Here is an 18,403-nt window from a genome sequence, read left to right on the forward strand (position 1 = left end):
TGCTTCCAATACTCTAAACCATGTATTTGAAAAACCAACACAACTGCAACATATGCTGTCACTGAACCAATGTGACTTCACAAAACACTTTCAAAAACATGGCTAAGCATGTGTTCACAGAAATCACTTACTGAATGGTCCCCCTGATACAAAGGTAGTACAGTTTACGCTCACCTAAACCTTCTGGAAGGAGACTGGCTCGACAGAACCAGATGACCACTTGTGCATACAAAGAAATGAGGCTGGTTACCACTTGCTTGTTTGTCAAGTCTCTAAAACCTGAAAAAAAAAAACAAACAAAACATGACACTATTTTTGAGAAACAATTTCTTCATTCATCATCCTAAAAAGCACAAAAATAGTAAGGTAGAAATCTTCGTCTTTGCATTTTTCACTCTGTATCACTTTCTTATTTGAACAACCCCCCTACAATCATCACCAGAACAAAAAGTGAACTGCAAAGAACTAAATTCACTAACAATTAAAACAAAATACAGAAGTTGAATTATTAAATACACTCATGAAGAAGACACTTATTTTTCCAAGTAGCAGAGATCTTTACTACAGCAGACTGATCACATTTTAACTAATATGCCTAGAACAATCAATAATAGAAAAGCTATAGAAAGTCAAGTAACTTAAAAGTTCCTCATTTGTCCTTCCATTATATTTTTTTAGTAGTTTGCAATACAATCATAAATTGTTAGGAATCAAAAAGAAATTAACTTTCAGCATTACCACATTCAAACACCATAACTTCAAGCCATGTAGTTACATAGCTTCTTGCTAGCCTTCCCCACCCATATGCATGAACAATTTCCTTGAACTCAATACATATTAAGCAGTAGTCCCAGCTTCTCAGATGCCAGTCCATTCTTTCAGCTAAATAGGTCTTCCAATCATCAAAACCAAAAGCAGTTCACATTTTTGCAACTACAATCCAAGCATAATTCCAAGTACTAATAAATCACACCAAAGATACAGCAATACCATTACAAACCTTTTTCAGTGAGCTCCTGTGCTTCTGTTAGGAAACAGTTTAAGACTGTGCTAAGGCTGCTCAAAAGCAACTGGCAGTGCTGAAGAGACTGTAGTGTCTGTGGGTCAATGAAGTTGCAAGAGCCATCAAACAGCGGAACACCTTTTCAAGAACAAACACAAAATCATTAGCCTTCAGAGAAATTTCAAAGTGCACTTAAAGAACTATCTGTACCAGCAGATTACTGAAATTTATGTTTGCAGAATTACTCACATATTTGGTCAAATTCATCTTTTGTATAGATCACTTTGTTCCATGTCCACTCAAGAACAAACCGTAAATTAGCAGCAGAACTTGGCTGCTCTTTAAAAAAAAAGGAGAGAAAACAAAGATAAAATGAATCAACAAATTCAAACTAAACCCATCCATAATATAAAACCAACATAAATGTTATTACCTTCAGATGTCCAATGTTTAATGCATCCAGTCAGAAGTTCTAAAGAACCTGTCTGGACAGCAGCTGACAACACTGCTTCTAACTGCTCCTCCTAAACATAATAGATAAGATAAAATTAGAATCTTACATATCATTATCTATCTCCTAAGTTATTTCCAAGCTGAAGCTGACATCAAAACACCTCATCTGAAAGTAAAATAGTCTATGGGTTAGGTCAACTTGCCAAGAGATTTATTTTAGCCACCACACTTCCACAAGTTTGATGAAGAATACAGCAGACAGGAAGATAAGGGCAGTAGGAGGAAAGCCCTCCCCTTCCTACTTATTGCTCCACTGTATGATAACTAGCTAGATCACCATTTAGCTCTGATTCTGCCTGGAAGGTAAAAGGTCTTATCACAAAGACTTCATCTCATGCAAATCTCTGAATGAAGAGAGAAAGGTTGGTGCACCGCAAGTAGAAAACCTCAGAGGCAGGTGAAGTCACTATGGTAGGATAAACCAGAGGGGTAGTGGGTGTTGCGAGACACAGGTGATTAAGGTGCAGCAGCAAAAGACAGTCTAAGAGAAGTAAACTGGGCTACTGCAGCTAGAGGAGACAATCTGCTTTGAGAGACTGTGGAAAAGTCTGCTGATGAAGGGAAAAGGAAAGGAAGCAGTGATGCAATTCTCAGGTAGAGGTGACAAGAGTAATTGTTTACCACAGCCTGCTTACTTGGAAGCAAACAATCATGAACCATGCAGTAAGCTGACATCTGCAATAGCTTGCATCTGAGCCAGACATCCTCACCATTAGCTACTGCACTTAACCTGATGCTTTGGGAAGAGAAGAAGCTTGTTCTAAGGGAAAGATGCTGTATGTTGTGCATGACCAGCAATAACTCGCACACATCCCTGAGAGTATGTGTAGCACAGAATTAACAGAATCCTAGAATCATTCCAATTGGAAATGACCTTTAAGATCTTTGAGTCTAACCACTACCTAACTTTACCAAGTCTGGTGATAAACTATGTCCCTTAGCACCACATCTACACATCTTTGAAACACATCCCAGGAAAAGAATTTAAACACCTCCCTGGGAACTCCACTCCAGCATTTGATAACACTATCAGTGAAGAAGTTTCTTCTGTTATCCAATGTAAACCTCCCCAGGTACAACTTGAGGCCATTTCCTCAAGAGGGAAATTTCCTAATAGATACATCTTTAAAGACAGATTTATTAAGGCTGTTTCAACCCAACCACCTGGATCTCAGAATACTATTACTTCTGTCAACAGAAGTCAACATCTGCAATTCAATGCAACTTTAAATAATATGAAAATCAGATTATCATGTCTTGTATCCTCTACAGCCCTGTCAGACAAGATGTACTATTTCTCCCTTGATTCCCTTGTATGCTCTCACCTGACTCAGGCTGGATGGCTGGACATCAACTAGTCTTGGAGACAGCAAACCAGCTACAAGACACCTATTGTAGCTATCATGAATAGCTTCACTTATTGAAGGACCAGATTTCTTCAAAAAATTCAAGGTCTGAAACATCAAAACCCACAGATTAAGACATTGCCATTATTCAATCACTAATCTTCTGAACAACAAGAAATAACATAAGCTTGTATCAGTGATGTGCTTTAGGTTAGGAATCTGCATTAAGCAATAAGCATAACCAAGCAGAGTCTTAAAGACAGCAGCCAAAGAGTTAGTTTAAAAAAATCCTGTAAACCAAAACAGCAGTCATTTAAATGCTTCAGTGTTTTCTAGCCTCTCTGTCAATAGAGAGGCCTTTCTCCCTGAGCACTGAAATGAAATATATTCTATATATGCTAAAACTGATAAACAACTTCAAATCACACTCTGGAAGATAACTTTCAAGTTTCTCTGTATGGAAGCTGATTTATGTTGAAAATATTTCATGAGCTGAAGCTTAATTCAGAGTTATTTGTTGCAATCTATGCAGTTATAGTATGAAGTTATAGTACAGCCAAGTTTTGGAGAAAAAAAAAAGTCACTTCTGAGTTACCTAATTTTAATTTTCTCCATTCTGTCCTTTTTCAAATGGATCAGGGACCAAAACCCTAGCTCAGGATTATGCAGGTGGTTTAGCTGATGGGTAATAAAGCAGCAGCTTTGTCCACTTTCGGCAACATTTTTGGCTTTGCTCCAAAAGCAACGTTGCATTCCTATCCTGACGTTCAGTCCCTGACTGTGTTTCAACAGCAGACAATAGTACTTTTATGGGCCCAAGAGTGTTGACCTAAAACATGATTATCACTTGCATAAAACTGGCAGGACACAATTGCATGTGGATAGAAGGATGAGTCTCTGACACTAGAAGCAGTGCTATAACAACTTAGACAAGGTACAGCTCTTGACATATTCAGTAAAGATACAGTGAAGGATTACCTCCTTCTGGAAGCCAGTGCAAGTCACATGAACAACTCCCGAGTTCAGCAAGCACGTACCATCTGCAGAAAAAAGGAATGTCTGACAACCTTCCACACTTGCCCAATTATGCTTTGACCAGTTGACATTTTTTGAATGGCAGTATCTGGAAAGATAACTAAGCACCCATTTTCCTCATTGAGCATTTACATTAAAAAAAAAATACTGAAGGAATTACATGTAGGAATTTTATCTCCAGTGCTATCAAGGTGCTGAACTCCGAGCTTCAGTTCAAAGTCATTTCATTTTATGACCAGCACCAAATCACAGGCTACACTGCAAAAGAACTAAACCCCACAACTCAGTAGCCTGTCAGATACATTTCACAATACTAAACACCTAATTAGTACAAGGTGATCACTGTTGGTTTTCTGGGGGTTAAGAGGGGTTTTTATTTGTTTTGGGTTTTGAGTGATGAAATGAACAAGAGAATCAGTAAATGCTTGTGGCCATTTGAGCTGATTTTCTAGCTCAGACATAGGGGAGAGATGGACACTCCAGGGATAGGCCATATAATGGTAACAATATTGCAGCATCAAGAGCTTAATGTCTAGAAGCACAGCTTGTTCTTCCCCTTTTCGCTGGCTTCTGCTGCTTGAGCTGGGCCTGCCTATCTTCCCCAGCTGCTGTTTTGGCTGCTGCTGCTTTTGCCGCTTCGCTGCCACTTGACCCCTCCCTCATCTCCCTTAAGGTTATTGTATTGTTTTTTTTTTTCCTCCTCTAGTAGTTTATCTCTCTTTATACTGCTATACTTACACTATAAGAAATACAATTTCATCTTTCCCTGACTTTCAAAAAAAACTTGTGTTGTGGTGAGTTTATTCTCCCCGGGGGAGGGCTCCTCCCTAACCCAGGACAATGGTATCTGATCTCGGTTTAAGCTTATTGCTATCAAAAGCAATGAAATACCTACCAAAATTATAGGTGCTTGGATTAAAAAACTGCTCAGGTGGTGGATAAGAAGGAGGAACTCCTCGACTTAGACTCCGTTCATGTACAAGAATATCCAAAATGACATTTGGAGAAGTCATGCTTATTACAGTATCCAGTGACCAGAATGCAAAATAGGGACAATCATGAAGGAATTCTTCTGGCCTTAAAGAGAAAACAAGTGCATGAGTTAAATCCTGACTTTCAAAACAATGGTCTGAAAACAACTTAACAAAAAAATAGTTGTCTGAAAACCACTTAATAAAAATCTACCTTAGTGAATCTGGCATTTGAGCATGATACCAGCGATTAATGTCAAACACACCCAAGTAAGTAGATGGTTTTCCCTGACCATATGTGTTCACTTGCCAACTGAAGATTGATACACTGGTGTCAGGAGATATTACTGTAAAAGACAAGACATTGTTTCTTATTTGTAGAAAACATAATATATCTGATATTTTTTAAAACACCATTTCCTATTTTGGCTTAATTCTCTCATACCACTCATGAAGCACAACACTTATTAAGAATATTTTCAAAGAGGAAAAAAAAATATGGAACAGTAAAAATCTCTAATGAGCTTTAGTCATACTGCCCCTTTTTCCTGTTCAAAAGGTATCAGTTTTAAGTCAAAGGCACAATTATTAGTCAATGAAATTTTACATACATTAAAATCTCATTAAGGTATTTGATTAGATGAATAATCTAGACCAAAAAAAGAGGCAGGAACACATACAGAGCTGCTTTTAGAAAGCATATAAATAATGATTACATACATTTGTATCACTCAGCTGACGTTAATTTTCAGATCTGGCTCAATTACAAGTTTTAGTAATAGCTCCTTTGCAGTATTTTTGCAGTGAAAGAACCCAACTATCACATGAAATAAGTAAATAAATCCCACAAACAGGAAATTCAGATAAATATTTCAGCATAAAGCATTCACAGTGTTATACTTCAGTTCTCAAGAAATGGAATGGCCTGTCTTCTCTAGAAGATGCAACAAGACAACAGTACATTTGGCCTTTCTCTGTTCAATTCATCATTCTTATTTCAGGATACTAATACACTACTATGTTTCATTATACTGAAACTGCCTTTGAAGATGTGAATTAGTGTTACAGTACAGAAGATATCTTCGCTGATTGTCTCCAACACACAGCTCATGCGTGCTGAGATCTTGAACAAATCCTGATTAGAAAACTTGCTCCACATAGTGGGAGACAGAAAGGTACTTTTTGTTATTGTTTCTGTGTTTAGATTTGGGTGGGTCTGTTTTGTTTGTTTTTAATAGGTTTTTAGAAAGCATGCTCCTCAGAAACATGACAGAAATGGAGGAAATCCAAGTGTTTTTCATAGACTTTGATACACTGTTCAGAGGACGGCATCTTGAAAGTGACCGAAGTTGCTGCTTCAGGACTAAGTCAAAGACAATAAACAGAACAAGTCTAGAAAGATCACATTAGCATCTTCTTTGTAACATCAGATGTAAGTAAGGGCCATTAAGAAAGTTAATAGGAATAACATTTAAAAAAAAGGCAATGAATGTTACTACTGCAGCAGGCTGAGAGTTCAGAGTATCTGAATTTGTAAACCCACAGATGCACAGCAAATTACTGTTCCAGTGTTTGACATTCCTTTCGGTGAAGAAATTTTTTTCTTAATATTCTATCTAAACCTATGCTGGCACAACTTGAGGCCATTTCCTCTTGTCCTATCACTTGTTACTTAGGAGAAGGGACTGATACCCACCTCACTGAAACTTCATTTCAGGTAGCAGTAGCATGGTAAGATCTTCTCTCAGGTTCCTTTTCTCCAGACTAAACAACCTCAGTTTGCTCAACCATTCCTAACATTTGATCTCTAGACCCTTCTTTGGATGCAACCATAGCACCTTAATGTCCTTTTTGTACTGAGGGGCCCAAAACATAACATACTCAAGGTATGGCCTCAGCAGGGCCAAGTACAAGCAGACAATCACTTCCCTAGTCCTGCTGGACACACAATTTCTGACATAAGCCAGGATGCTGTTGGCCACCTTGGTCACCTGGGAACATGGCCAGCTCACAGCTAGCTCTTGACCAACATTCTCACCATGCAGCTTTTCAGCCACTCATCCCCAAGCCTGTAGAGCTGCATGGGGTTGTTGTGACTCAAGTGCACCACCCAACGCTTGGTCTTGTTGAATCTCACAACTGCCCAGATCTCCCTGTACAGCCTGTCTACCCTTGAGTGGATCAATGTATCTTGGTGTCATCCACCAACTTATTGAGGGTGCATTCCCCTTTGTTCAAATGACTGATACAGATAAAAAAATGAAACTGGCTCTAATACTGAGCCCTGGGGAACACCATTTGTGACCGACTGCCAATAGGATGCAGAGGCAGACATAGGTTTCAGCAGGGAAAAAGCAATGCAGGTAACATTCTTAAGCAATGAAGAGAATGATCTTATGTTCAAAAGTGACAGCTGGAGGAATAAAACAATTAGCCAGAATGACAGAGATGATCCCACCACACACCACTATAGCATGCCAGCAAGCTTAAATAAAACCTCTTTTTTTCCCCCTTTCCTTTTTCTTTAAAGACGACCCACAGAATCGCCAAACAAGCTAGTCTTTAGAGATACTTAAGACTTTTGGACTGTGATTACAGAACAGCATTCATTGTTTAGATTCCAAACCCATTCAATTGAGAATAATGACATAGAGACACCAGAACAAACCTTCATTAACACTATCCTCTCTGTCAAGATGGTTGCGAAATTTTTCCACAGTCTGACAGCTGAGTAATTTGGTGTTGCTGGTCGTCCCTCTCAAGGGAAAGATTCCACCTGTGAGATCTAAACTGTATCTTTCATCACAGTATTCCAAACCCTGGAGGGATAAAAAGGCAGAAAAGGTCATTCTGAGGTAAAAACATACATTATACCTGAATATGAAAGCAAGTATATATCTAATATCATATACACAGTACATGGTATATTTCCCATGAGCTCAAACAGAAACATCATCAGACATGCAAGAGAACGAATTATCAAATTCTAACAGGCAAATTTCTCTGTAAAAGCCAAAATTCAGCATTTCCTTAGCTAAAATTGTCCAACTGGCTTTCAAAAACTATGGACAAAGGCCATGCCCAGTAAGACCAGGTAGATTTTTTTCAGTCAGCTTTGAATGCTGATGGCAAGTACCAGGCCTGCCAACGTAACTAATTCTCAGAGATAAAATCAGTTTTCATCTTTTCACATACATGCATGTCTTACCTCATACATGACTTGTCCTGATGTCAAGCGCTTTCTGTCACCAAATGCTAACTGCAACAGATGTAAACTCACAACATCACCTTCACTGGAAAAGGCATAAATTATGAAATTAGATTACACAGTGCTCATCATTTTATTAGATCTAGACTGAAGTTTCCTTAATAGCATGTTTCTGATGAAAAGAAAAACACCATGTCACAAAACGTGACAATTGATCACATTTACCTGCTAAAATATAGAGGAGGAAGTTTTGACACTAGCAGTTTCTGGGGCAAATGCTAACCATATAATTTGAAAGCTTTAGTACATGGTATGGACCAAAAATTGTGGAAGTAGCTCTTCTTAGTGAAGAGTTCTCAATCACACCTGCTTTAAAGTCAAAAGACTGCTACTCGATAAACAGCTGAGCTAATTAAACAGCTTGCTGATACTAAGAGATCTTTCCACCCCACTCTTCCCTCAAAGGTCCAGTGCCTTTCTAGTATACATTCTATCACCCTTCCACATTCTGTTCTGAATCATTAGCCCAGCAGGATACCATTAACCTTTCTGCCAGTGATAGTCTGCTGCCAAGTGAGTTGAACTGGCTCACAAAGGCTCCGAAGACTGTTGAAGATGGCATGAGATAATGGGCAATAGTCGCTCCCTCCTTTAGAGGCAGCAGGCTGTTGTACTGGGCACATTCAGTGTTCCACATCTGCAGCCTCAACTACTTTTAATTGCATTCAATACCATGTTGCAAATATCAAACATATTATAAAGCAGTCATCAACAAACAAAGGAAATAATTTAAGAACTGAAGTACAAACATAAATAGCCACTGCTGCTTTGCCTTCCTTCAGAAGAGAGGAATTAGGAGGTCCATCTTCTCATCTGTTAAAAACTGTAAAAACTGCATTGTAAGCTTAACACCTTCTCTATCCAAGACAATCTCCTGCACAGCTCAAACAAAACAAATATGTGTGTATCAACTGTATGTAAGCAAGTATTTAAAAAGAAGTAATTCATTCAGTGGCTTATAGTTAACTTTTTATTCACCTTTCTTGTGTAGACTGAACAGCCCACAGGTAGCAACAATTGCGAGGGTCATTCTCAGGCTCTTGAAAAGTAACAGCATACACAGGAATCCTTCCTCCTTCAAGCTGAGAGTGGTGTCTGCAGGTTTAAAAAAGAAGAAAAAAAGGGGAAAAAAAGGAAAAAGAAAAAGAACAAAGGTAAGTCTACTGGCCCTAAATGTTTGTAGAAGGATCTTCTGAGAAAAGAGTACCTAACATGCTTATCCTCAAAGTACAGAAGGTCATAGCTCCTTCTCCTTCAAGGGAGTCAAGGAAGCAGCTACTTTTTATGCAGCAGTTCAGAGGTGAGGAAATTACTGTACATCAAATCCAATAAACCTGAGTTCATGTCCTTCTGTGCTTGAAGAGGAGGAACATAAACGATTACTTCAGCTGCCAAGCAGAAATTTGTCCCTACTGCTGTAGTCCACTTCAATTTGAACTTAAAATGCAGCACATCTTCTGAACAAATGCAAAACTGTAATTTCTCATTTGTTTACTTGGACTATGCAAGTCATTTTTTTTCCAGACTTCTGAAGCTCATTTGGACATCACAATCTATTCTTGCCACCTAAATATTCCTCCACTGTCTATGTACACAACCAACAGTTTCTGGTGAGTCACTGCAGCTTCGCTTAAATGAATCCTTACTCTAATTTGGTCAAATATTTAAGTAAGATTGCTCTTGGGCAGATGTAAATTAATCTCTTCATTCTTATATTGCTTATAAACGTTTATGTCCCTTGTTCTCATCTCCAAGTGTTTGAAGCAAACTTCATTCAAATGCCTCACTGCCTTGGAATAGGTCAATCTCCTATTTCAGTGAAGGTTGTAAGAAATGAAGAAAAGAATGATTTTTCAGGCATAGATCACCTACTAATTATTCATGTCTCACTAGTATCATCCTGGACATTTAAAAGAATATTATTACCCAAATCATAGTGCTAACATACCTAAAGCTTTCAATGTATGACTTAATTGCAGAAACTGGTTCTGGAAAATAATTTCTAATGTCTGATCAAAACACACACATTTCCTAGTTTCACTGACTACTGATAAACTGTTTTACAAAAATCAGCTGTCACATCCTGACTGCTTGACACAACCCAAAGAAGACTGCTTTCTATAATTTCTCAATTCACAGGCACAATACAGGCAATAATCCTAATTCACCAAGAAGGCAGTCCGCTTAATCCATGTGTGTCTCAAATTATTTCAGAAGATTACAGTAAGAGTTTCAGTCTCTGAAAAAGTTCTCTTTAAATTAAAATACTTCCTTAAGCAAAGAATTGAGACCCTTGTACCTCCAGGTATGACCAAGTGTAAAAGTCCTACTTACTCTCTCTTCAAAGTTTTCATATTCCATAGCGACAGGTAGCCATCTGAAAAACCCACAACAAGCTGATTGCTTCTGCTTATGTAGTACACAGTTGATATTGCTGTTCCTGAAGGATTTTGTAATTGAAAACACAGATGCCTTCCTTCTCTGGTCACAGTTTCTCTTCTTTGTGGAACTTCAGCAGGAATTCTAGTGACAACTTCTAGATCTACGCACACAAAACCACACAAAAAATCAACATGTTAGACCATTTAGACTGTATTTTAAACAGCAATGTGACAACACACACAAACTAATTATACCATTCCAGACAAAAATAAACCACATTTGTGCAACACTTTTGCTGCTGTTTTGTAAAGAACAGAAGAACTCTGGCAGGTATTCTGACTTGTGTTTCAAAACCAGGCAGAAGTGTAACTTTCACATATTATTCTTGGACTCCAAATCAGGAGTTTGGGCTTCATGATAAAGCCTGTTTTAGGTAATAACTACTGAAGCCATTTATGTAATAGCCAAAACAGTCTATGTGGTCTGAATATACAAATTAGAGATTTCATTCATCCAAATACTTGCTCTTTTGTTAATTTGGATCAATTTTTAAAAAACAAACCTAAATTTTTCCTCAAGTGCATTAACAAAAACAGAACATCATTCCCAAGAAACAGAGCATCTCTAGCAACTTCCTATCAAGTATCTGCACTGACTCATTCCACAACATTCCACACCTCGCTGGCAAGAATCATACTGACATAGGGATCTTGGAGAAGGGGCCATTTATAATCTTAGAAGTATTATTATTCATCAGCTAAGAATAACACAATGTCAAACCACCACCTACAATCAGTATTCATGGCTGCACACTAGTATCCTCAAAGTAGAATACATACTGTTTAAAACACACATTTTCTTATTTCTAAATTCAAGTCTATAAACTGCAACCTTACCTGATGCTTCTATTTCATTCTGACTGCAAGATAAATCATCCAAACAAAGGTCAACCAGAAGTAGATGACCAACATCTGTAGCCACTGCCGCCACTCCAAAGAGCCACCGCAGACTCTGATGAAGGTGCCGAGTGCTAACACTGGCTCCTCCATGACTGGTTATTGGTTCTATAGCAGTCACCTATGGCAAAAAATACAAGTTAATATTTAAGCTATTTGACAAGCTAAATAAAAATCATTCAAAAGTGAAGCCAAAAATGGCACATCAGAAGCAAGAAAGTAAATAAAAGATCATAATGCTTGGACTTGGAAAAAATATTGGGCTTTTTCATAAAAAAAAGGAAAATCTAACACTGCCTTCCATTTCCATGTATTAGATTTCAGTTATTAAATGTATGCTGCATTCTGTTAATACAGCTTACCAAATTTCAATGCCTAATCAGAAAAACACATAAAATCAGTTACATGCAAGAAACTAGAGATAAATATTATGAAGAGCATCTGTAGCCAGGTGGGGGGTGGCCTCTTCTCCCAGGCAACCAGCAATAGAACAAGGGGACACAGTCTCAAGTTGTGCCAGGGTAGGTATAGGCTGGATATTAGGAGGAAGTTCTTCACAGAGAGAGTGATTTCCCATTGGAATGGGCTACCCAGGGAGGTGGTGGAGGCACCGTCCCTGGAGGTCTTCAAGAAAAGACTGGATGAGGCACTTAGTGCCATGGTCTGGTTGACTGGATAGGGCTGGGTGCTAGGTTGGACTGGATGATCTTGGAGGTCTCTTCCAACCTGGTTGATTCTATGAAGGAGCTACGTCTGCTGAGGCTAAAAAAGATGAAGCTGAGGGGAGACTTCACCACTCTCTACAACTACCTTAAATGACATTGTGGAGATGTGGAGAGGCTGGTGCTGGTCTCTTCTCACAGGTAATTAACAATAGAACAAGAGGGAATGGCTTCAAGCTGCAACAGGATGGGTTTCACTTGGACATTTTCACAGAAAGAGTGGTCAGGCATTGGAATAGGCTGCCCAGGAAGGTGTTGAGTCACCAACCCTGGATACGTTTAAAAGTCATTTAGATGTGGTGCCTGGGGATATGGTTTAGGCGTGAACCTTGTAGAGTAGCATTATCATTTGGACTCGAGAGTCTTCTCCAACCCAAACATTTCTGTGATCATACTTAAAAGACATAGGCAAGAAATATCAGTCTCTCACTGCTCACAGGCAATTAGCACTGTGATTACAGTCTATACCTTCTTTGCCAAACAGTTATTAGGATAAATCATGGCTCTGAATCAGACCAGGCAGAAGCCAATTTTCATGGTAGACACTTCATCAGAATGAAATATTTTTAAAGTGTTGAAGGGAGACACTAGCTTAGTAAATTTACACCAGTTCTCACTGAGAATAAAAATAACAACCAGATGAAGTCAAACAGCATTTTTATGCATGTTTATGAAAATTTTAAAAGGCAAAGAAGACAGCAAAGAGAACAGCAGATTGTTAGATAAAAAGCTAAATGAAGCTAAGGAAGAAGTGCTCACTGCTTGTTAACATACAAAGCAGCCCTCACAGAACTTTATTAACAAGGTGAAGACAGACCTTTGAGCATTCACTACACACCCCAAGGCAATACTGACCCACTACAGTAGAGACACAAGCACAGGAAGACTCCTGCACTAAAGCTATACAAAAGAACATAGGCTATTGTTTAGCCTTCTTACAAAACACAACACAACGAGACAAGGATCTTTACTTCAGCAATGCAGTTTTACCTGAAAATGTAACAAAATATGTGAGCAACACAGAGGATGCCATTTTTTAATGTACTTTTTTCTTTTTTTAAATGCCCAAATGTTGGGAGAAATAACCAAATCTCTAAGCACCAAATTTTCTCCTGTCCCATATCAAGCACTTGCTATGATTACACTGCCCAGCAATTTACTACAGAAGTGTAATCTTAGGAGCACCTTTTGTAATTTCTAAGAAATCTGAAACAAAATTTGCCTAAATCAAATAGAATTCCCAATCTTCTCTGCTACTCAAAGGACTGCTAAAAGCATTTTGATTATTCAGGTTCTTGCTGCTCCAAGCATTGATGACAGTTACAAGGAAAGCAGAACGACTCTATGTATTTTACTGCAGAATTAGACAAAGTTCCTTTTAAGTGTTTAAGTTCCTTTTTCATTGTACAACTGGGTACAGTGGAATCTTTTCCATTTTTGCATACAGTCTTCCAAAAAATGTTTCCTGGTTATAAAACTCTAATTTTCTGTATAAAAGCCCCTGAAAGAGAATATTTTTCCACTCTGATACACACTGTCTTTTCACATTCTCCTAGACTACTGCCAGCTCATTCTGGGAATGAACAAAGAAAACTTTTCTCAGCTCACTGAGTCTGAATGTTAGCCTTCTGCCTCATACAAATCAGGAAAATTTATGAAGATACTGTTCAATAGTTCTGAAACATACAACTATTATAATACAATTTAATCAATGTTTTTAATTCAGATTTGCTTCTACTAGAATCCAATTCAGAGCATACTCTGTTAGTATTTTTAGCTTTCTGGTGCATTTCACATGTATATATACATCTGCAGGGCAATGAGGTGCTCACACACAGAGAAAACAAATAAAAAACTATGCCAACATTCTTACACTGAAAGGCAATCATACAGTTATTATAAATACACTATGATAATACACTAATGGATTGAAATCTTGTACTAGAGTTTATTCCATGTTAGTGTTAACCTGTACAATTTAGTTTTCCACAGAAGATACATGTACACAGGTCCAGAAATTAAGGTGCTAGGTGCTCATTAAAGCCTTGAAGTAGTAACAACAAAACCTGTACAAAGTGGTATTAAGAAGAGATCTGTATTTTACTTTGTAAAAGAATCAGTGTGAAAAATTGGAGAAATAGAGAAGTAGATTGGAGAAGTAGATTAAATTGGAGAATAGAGAAGTAGGTTAAAAATGTGCATTATCCAATTTGTAAGTTGGAGCTACAAGTTGCAGAATAAATTAAAACATATGGACAGTGACCAAATGCAAGCTTTATCTACTTAGTTTTTGCTTACCCTTAAGGCCTTTCACAACTTAGAAGTTAACAGTCCAACTAGCAATATCTCAGTCCTGTCTATGCTAATTTAACTAAGAGCAAAAAGATAGGAAGCAAAATGGAAGCAGTGAATCAAACATGCTTGTCACCAAGTCAATTCAGGGAATTAAGAGCAAAAATTCAGATAAGCTTTGGTTTGATTACAAAATTCATAATCTTCATCCCACACCAGGCAACATATCCCCCCAAAACTTATTCATATATTCTCCTGAATCCCATTTTTGTGCTATAGAAAAACTTGCTAATACAACTGCCAAATACATTTGACTTCAAATCTCTTCTGTTGACACAAATTCAATGTATGACATGATCCCTCTTTAGGTTGGGAGTAAATGGCCTCAAGTTGTGCCAGTGGAGGTTGAGATTAGATATTAGGAAAAAAATCTTTACTGAAAGAGTAGTCAAGCTGCCCAGAGAAGCAGTGGCATCACCAACCCTGGACCTGTTAAAAAAATGTGTAGACGTGGCACTTCAAGGCATGGTTTAGAGGGCATGATAGTATTGGTGATCTGACATGTCTTTTCCAACCTTCATGATTCTACAACCTTTCTTTTTCCTATTTCCAGCTTATTTAGACTGAAGAAATAAAACTTAAAGTTACATCATTCTTCACAGATCTGATCTCCTTATTATCCACTTCTGTCAGCACAGTGCCTTTCCATCTAAAACTCTAGGACTTATCAAGGTAATCATCAAAATAATACAGTGGAGCACCAACTCAACTCCTATCTTCAGAAATCATCACAATATTGATCCCTCCAACTAGTAACTGCACTGTAGCATTAGAAATACAACACCATCATTATTCCAGCAAGCCAAACCAAAACACAATATGGAAAACTGATAAAGAAGTATGTATCTGATGCAGAGTATAAAATCCAGTGAACCTTGATGGTCTATTAGCTTGCTTTGATTCTTGTTTACATTAAGATAATGAGATTAGGGGATGTTACATAATTTGAGCTTACAGGTTATAGAAGGCAGAAAAAAACTAGTAGCAGTACACTACTGTATATTATCTACTCAAACAGTATTTACTAAGCAGATTTGAGGACTGCAGATTCAAAGTCCATCATTCAACAATCCATCAGACAACTCACTGTAGACACTTTTTTTCCTGTTCTGGGTCAACATAAAAATGTGTTTTGATCTGAAGTCACCTGCTTGCTAGTTGGAGATATATCAGAATGTGTCTTAAGTAATTTACAGCACAACTAGGAAAGCCTGAGATATTTTCAAGACTGTACTTCTGACAGAAATGAAAGAGTTAGAAAATGTATGCTATGGACACTTTAAAGAGTTGGGGGGGTTGTCTGTTTCACCCAAGGCAACAAAAGGTATTTTTAAGGTGTTTTTGTGGAAGTGCAATTATATGCTCTACAAAACCAGAAAAACTTGCACTGTTATTAGTGAACTCAAAAGACAATGGCATGATTTTACATCACAGTATTCATTGAGACTGGATAGTATGACAAGACAGTATGCAAATACAACACAGAAAAAACATCTCCTAAGAAAGAGCTACTCCAAAGCTCTTCCTGAAACAGGATTACACAATACCTAACAACATAAAAACACCTCTCTGATTAAAAAGTACATACCCTTCCCGGAAGAACAACTGCTTTAACCACTCTTGATATTCCAAGGTCATACAGACAGAGGACACTTCCCTCTGCTTCTTCCAACCCAACCAGAAGCCCAGTTCTCTTCTGCCAGGAAAATTCCTTTACCACACGAACAGTGGGAGGCTGTTCATTTACTCCACTGAAACGGTATGCAGAGAGACGCTCTCCTGTCATAGAGTTCACTACCTCAAGTTGAGGACCACACGCCAACCATGCTAGGCCATTTCTCCCTGTAAGAGAAAGAAAGCTGACTAAACATTTCCAATAGAAGATTGAAATCAACTGAAATATCACAGTCACTGCCTCTTTCCTTCAATGAAAGTACCTAACAGAGGAAAAACAACTTACCTAATTCTGGCCAATTATTCAAAATCATCAACTGAAGTCCTTAAGCAATACACCTTAAAATTAACCACCTTATTAATTTTATTTTGCATTTGTACTTGTCTTTCCTGCTCTCAAGAATTTTTATTATTTGGGATAATGATTACAATATATTGATCTTTATACCATATTTGGCAATCAATATTTCTGGAAATCATTTAAATACAGACAAGCCTTAAAGCATCCTTCCAATACAACAAATCTAATCCAATTAATTTTTAGTTTTTTAATCTTGACACATGCCTAGTTGGGGCAGGGATTTGGACTTCAACTAGCAACTACCTGACAACGGAAACTGCATGAGCAAATTTAAACTTTTACACGTGCTGATCAAAGGAAAAAATTAACACATATTGTTTCACTGAACTACTTCAAATTCCATGTGAGGATTAACTCAATCACTGAATTTACAGTTAAGTCAGTGACAGTCTTAACAGAAGCTTACACATCCAGACAAGCACCTGGCTCTGCTTTCAGATCACCTAGAAAGTCAACTACCTAATCTGCTTAGCCACTTCGAACAACTCTCACTGGGTGCTCATCTGCATCCTATTAAATACTTTGGAAATACAGCTGCAGTGCTTAACAGTGGGATCCTTCTGCTGATATTCAGATTAGAAGAGACAGAGGCAAAACTGCCTGCTTTTTAAAATTGTAGATGAACTATTTCTGTGCATCATGTCATAGTGGTCACAGAGCTTGAGCTGGTACAAATAAATACATCCCAAAACAACACTATTACTCTTTTGAAAACTGTATTTCATTAAAAATTGAGGACAGCTCACTGACTGACCATATTTAAGTAGATTATTTTAATAGGACAAGATTGGTGCAGGTTGTTGTGATTTCAAAGTTTAACTACACTAATGTCTTAATATTAGCATTTTTAATCATTTAAACACCCTTTTTGTTCTCTCAAAACCTGATGTATTCTAACAGCAGCAGCCTGACACAGTTGATATTATAACCTTATGCTTCAGTTTAAACTCTGGACAATAATAACTTCTTATTAATACCACATTTAAAGCAAAACGCTCACCTCCAGAAAACTTCCCACTCAGCACAGAATCTAGAGTTATCTCATCTTCCCCAAGTGCTTGAATAGTCACCTCTGGAAACTGCAGCAGACTGCTTGTTACCTGAGCTGTTAGGTCTCGCATTCTTCACTGTAAACAAACAAATAAAATCAAATATTAGACTCGTGTCAGTCAAATATTTTTGCAACAAAAATTTCATCAGTGTACAATCTCCTATCCATTGCCTGTAGCTCTTTTCATTAGGCATACAACAGGAGAAAGAAGTAATACACTGAGTGCCACTCTACTCACATAGGCTAGTAAGATGCAATCTGAGAAAAAAAAAATTAAAAGCTTCTCAAAAAGAGGTTCAAGTTTCCTTATGTCCTTTCCCTTAACTTTATACTTTATTTCTTATTGTCAATTGCCTTCTAGCAGATTTCACACTGCCTGAACTCCTGTCTTGTTCACTATTTGCAAGTTTATTTTGAACACTAGGGAACACCAAGTTCTTAACTACACTCATTCTGAAATTCTTCCAGAAAAGGTACTGTCAATATTTTCACATTACAAGCAATACAAACTTTCACAGCTCATTAATTAGAAAGCAGGTTCACACAGACTTGTGATCAAACTAATACAGTACTTAAGTACAGAAATAAGCCAGCATTTTAAAGCCCTCATACTCTTCCAGTGTTTTCCTTATCACACCTCTGCAGTATTTCACAAAAGTTTCTGGGCCTTTTGGACATTTTCCACACTCCTGTAGGTACTCCACAAAGAGTTCACAAGTCAGTATGTTAAGACAGAGTTTTTGGTGGAAAAGCTTAAAATTTGCAATGA

The 18,403-nt window shown here is 37.7% G+C and overlaps 1 protein-coding gene across 4 annotated transcripts in view; it reads right to left on the reverse strand.

Annotated features, from left to right (window-relative positions):
- The window catches only part of AHCTF1 (AT-hook containing transcription factor 1), a 48,029-nt gene that overhangs the window by 23,635 nt on the left and 5,991 nt on the right, over positions 1–18,403 (reverse strand). For all 4 annotated transcript variants that reach the window (XM_064158691.1, XM_064158688.1, XM_064158689.1 and 1 more), the window contains 15 exons: positions 17,584–17,710; positions 16,137–16,390; positions 11,415–11,595; positions 10,471–10,678; positions 9,115–9,231; positions 8,077–8,161; positions 7,537–7,687; positions 5,083–5,215; positions 4,793–4,974; positions 3,841–3,902; positions 2,842–2,970; positions 1,437–1,527; positions 1,253–1,342; positions 1,001–1,141; positions 175–279 (listed from right to left, as the gene is read on the reverse strand). In XM_064158691.1, the coding sequence (XP_064014761.1) occupies positions 175–279; positions 1,001–1,141; positions 1,253–1,342; positions 1,437–1,527; positions 2,842–2,970; positions 3,841–3,902; positions 4,793–4,974; positions 5,083–5,215; positions 7,537–7,687; positions 8,077–8,161; positions 9,115–9,231; positions 10,471–10,678; positions 11,415–11,595; positions 16,137–16,390; positions 17,584–17,704 (2,050 nt within the window). In that variant the 5' untranslated portion in view covers positions 17,705–17,710. The remainder of the gene's footprint in view (positions 1–174; positions 280–1,000; positions 1,142–1,252; positions 1,343–1,436; positions 1,528–2,841; positions 2,971–3,840; positions 3,903–4,792; positions 4,975–5,082; positions 5,216–7,536; positions 7,688–8,076; positions 8,162–9,114; positions 9,232–10,470; positions 10,679–11,414; positions 11,596–16,136; positions 16,391–17,583; positions 17,711–18,403) is intronic.

Source organism: Pogoniulus pusillus, chromosome 18 (genome assembly GCF_015220805.1).
Source record: "Pogoniulus pusillus isolate bPogPus1 chromosome 18, bPogPus1.pri, whole genome shotgun sequence".
Taxonomy (NCBI): Eukaryota; Metazoa; Chordata; class Aves; order Piciformes; family Lybiidae; genus Pogoniulus; species Pogoniulus pusillus.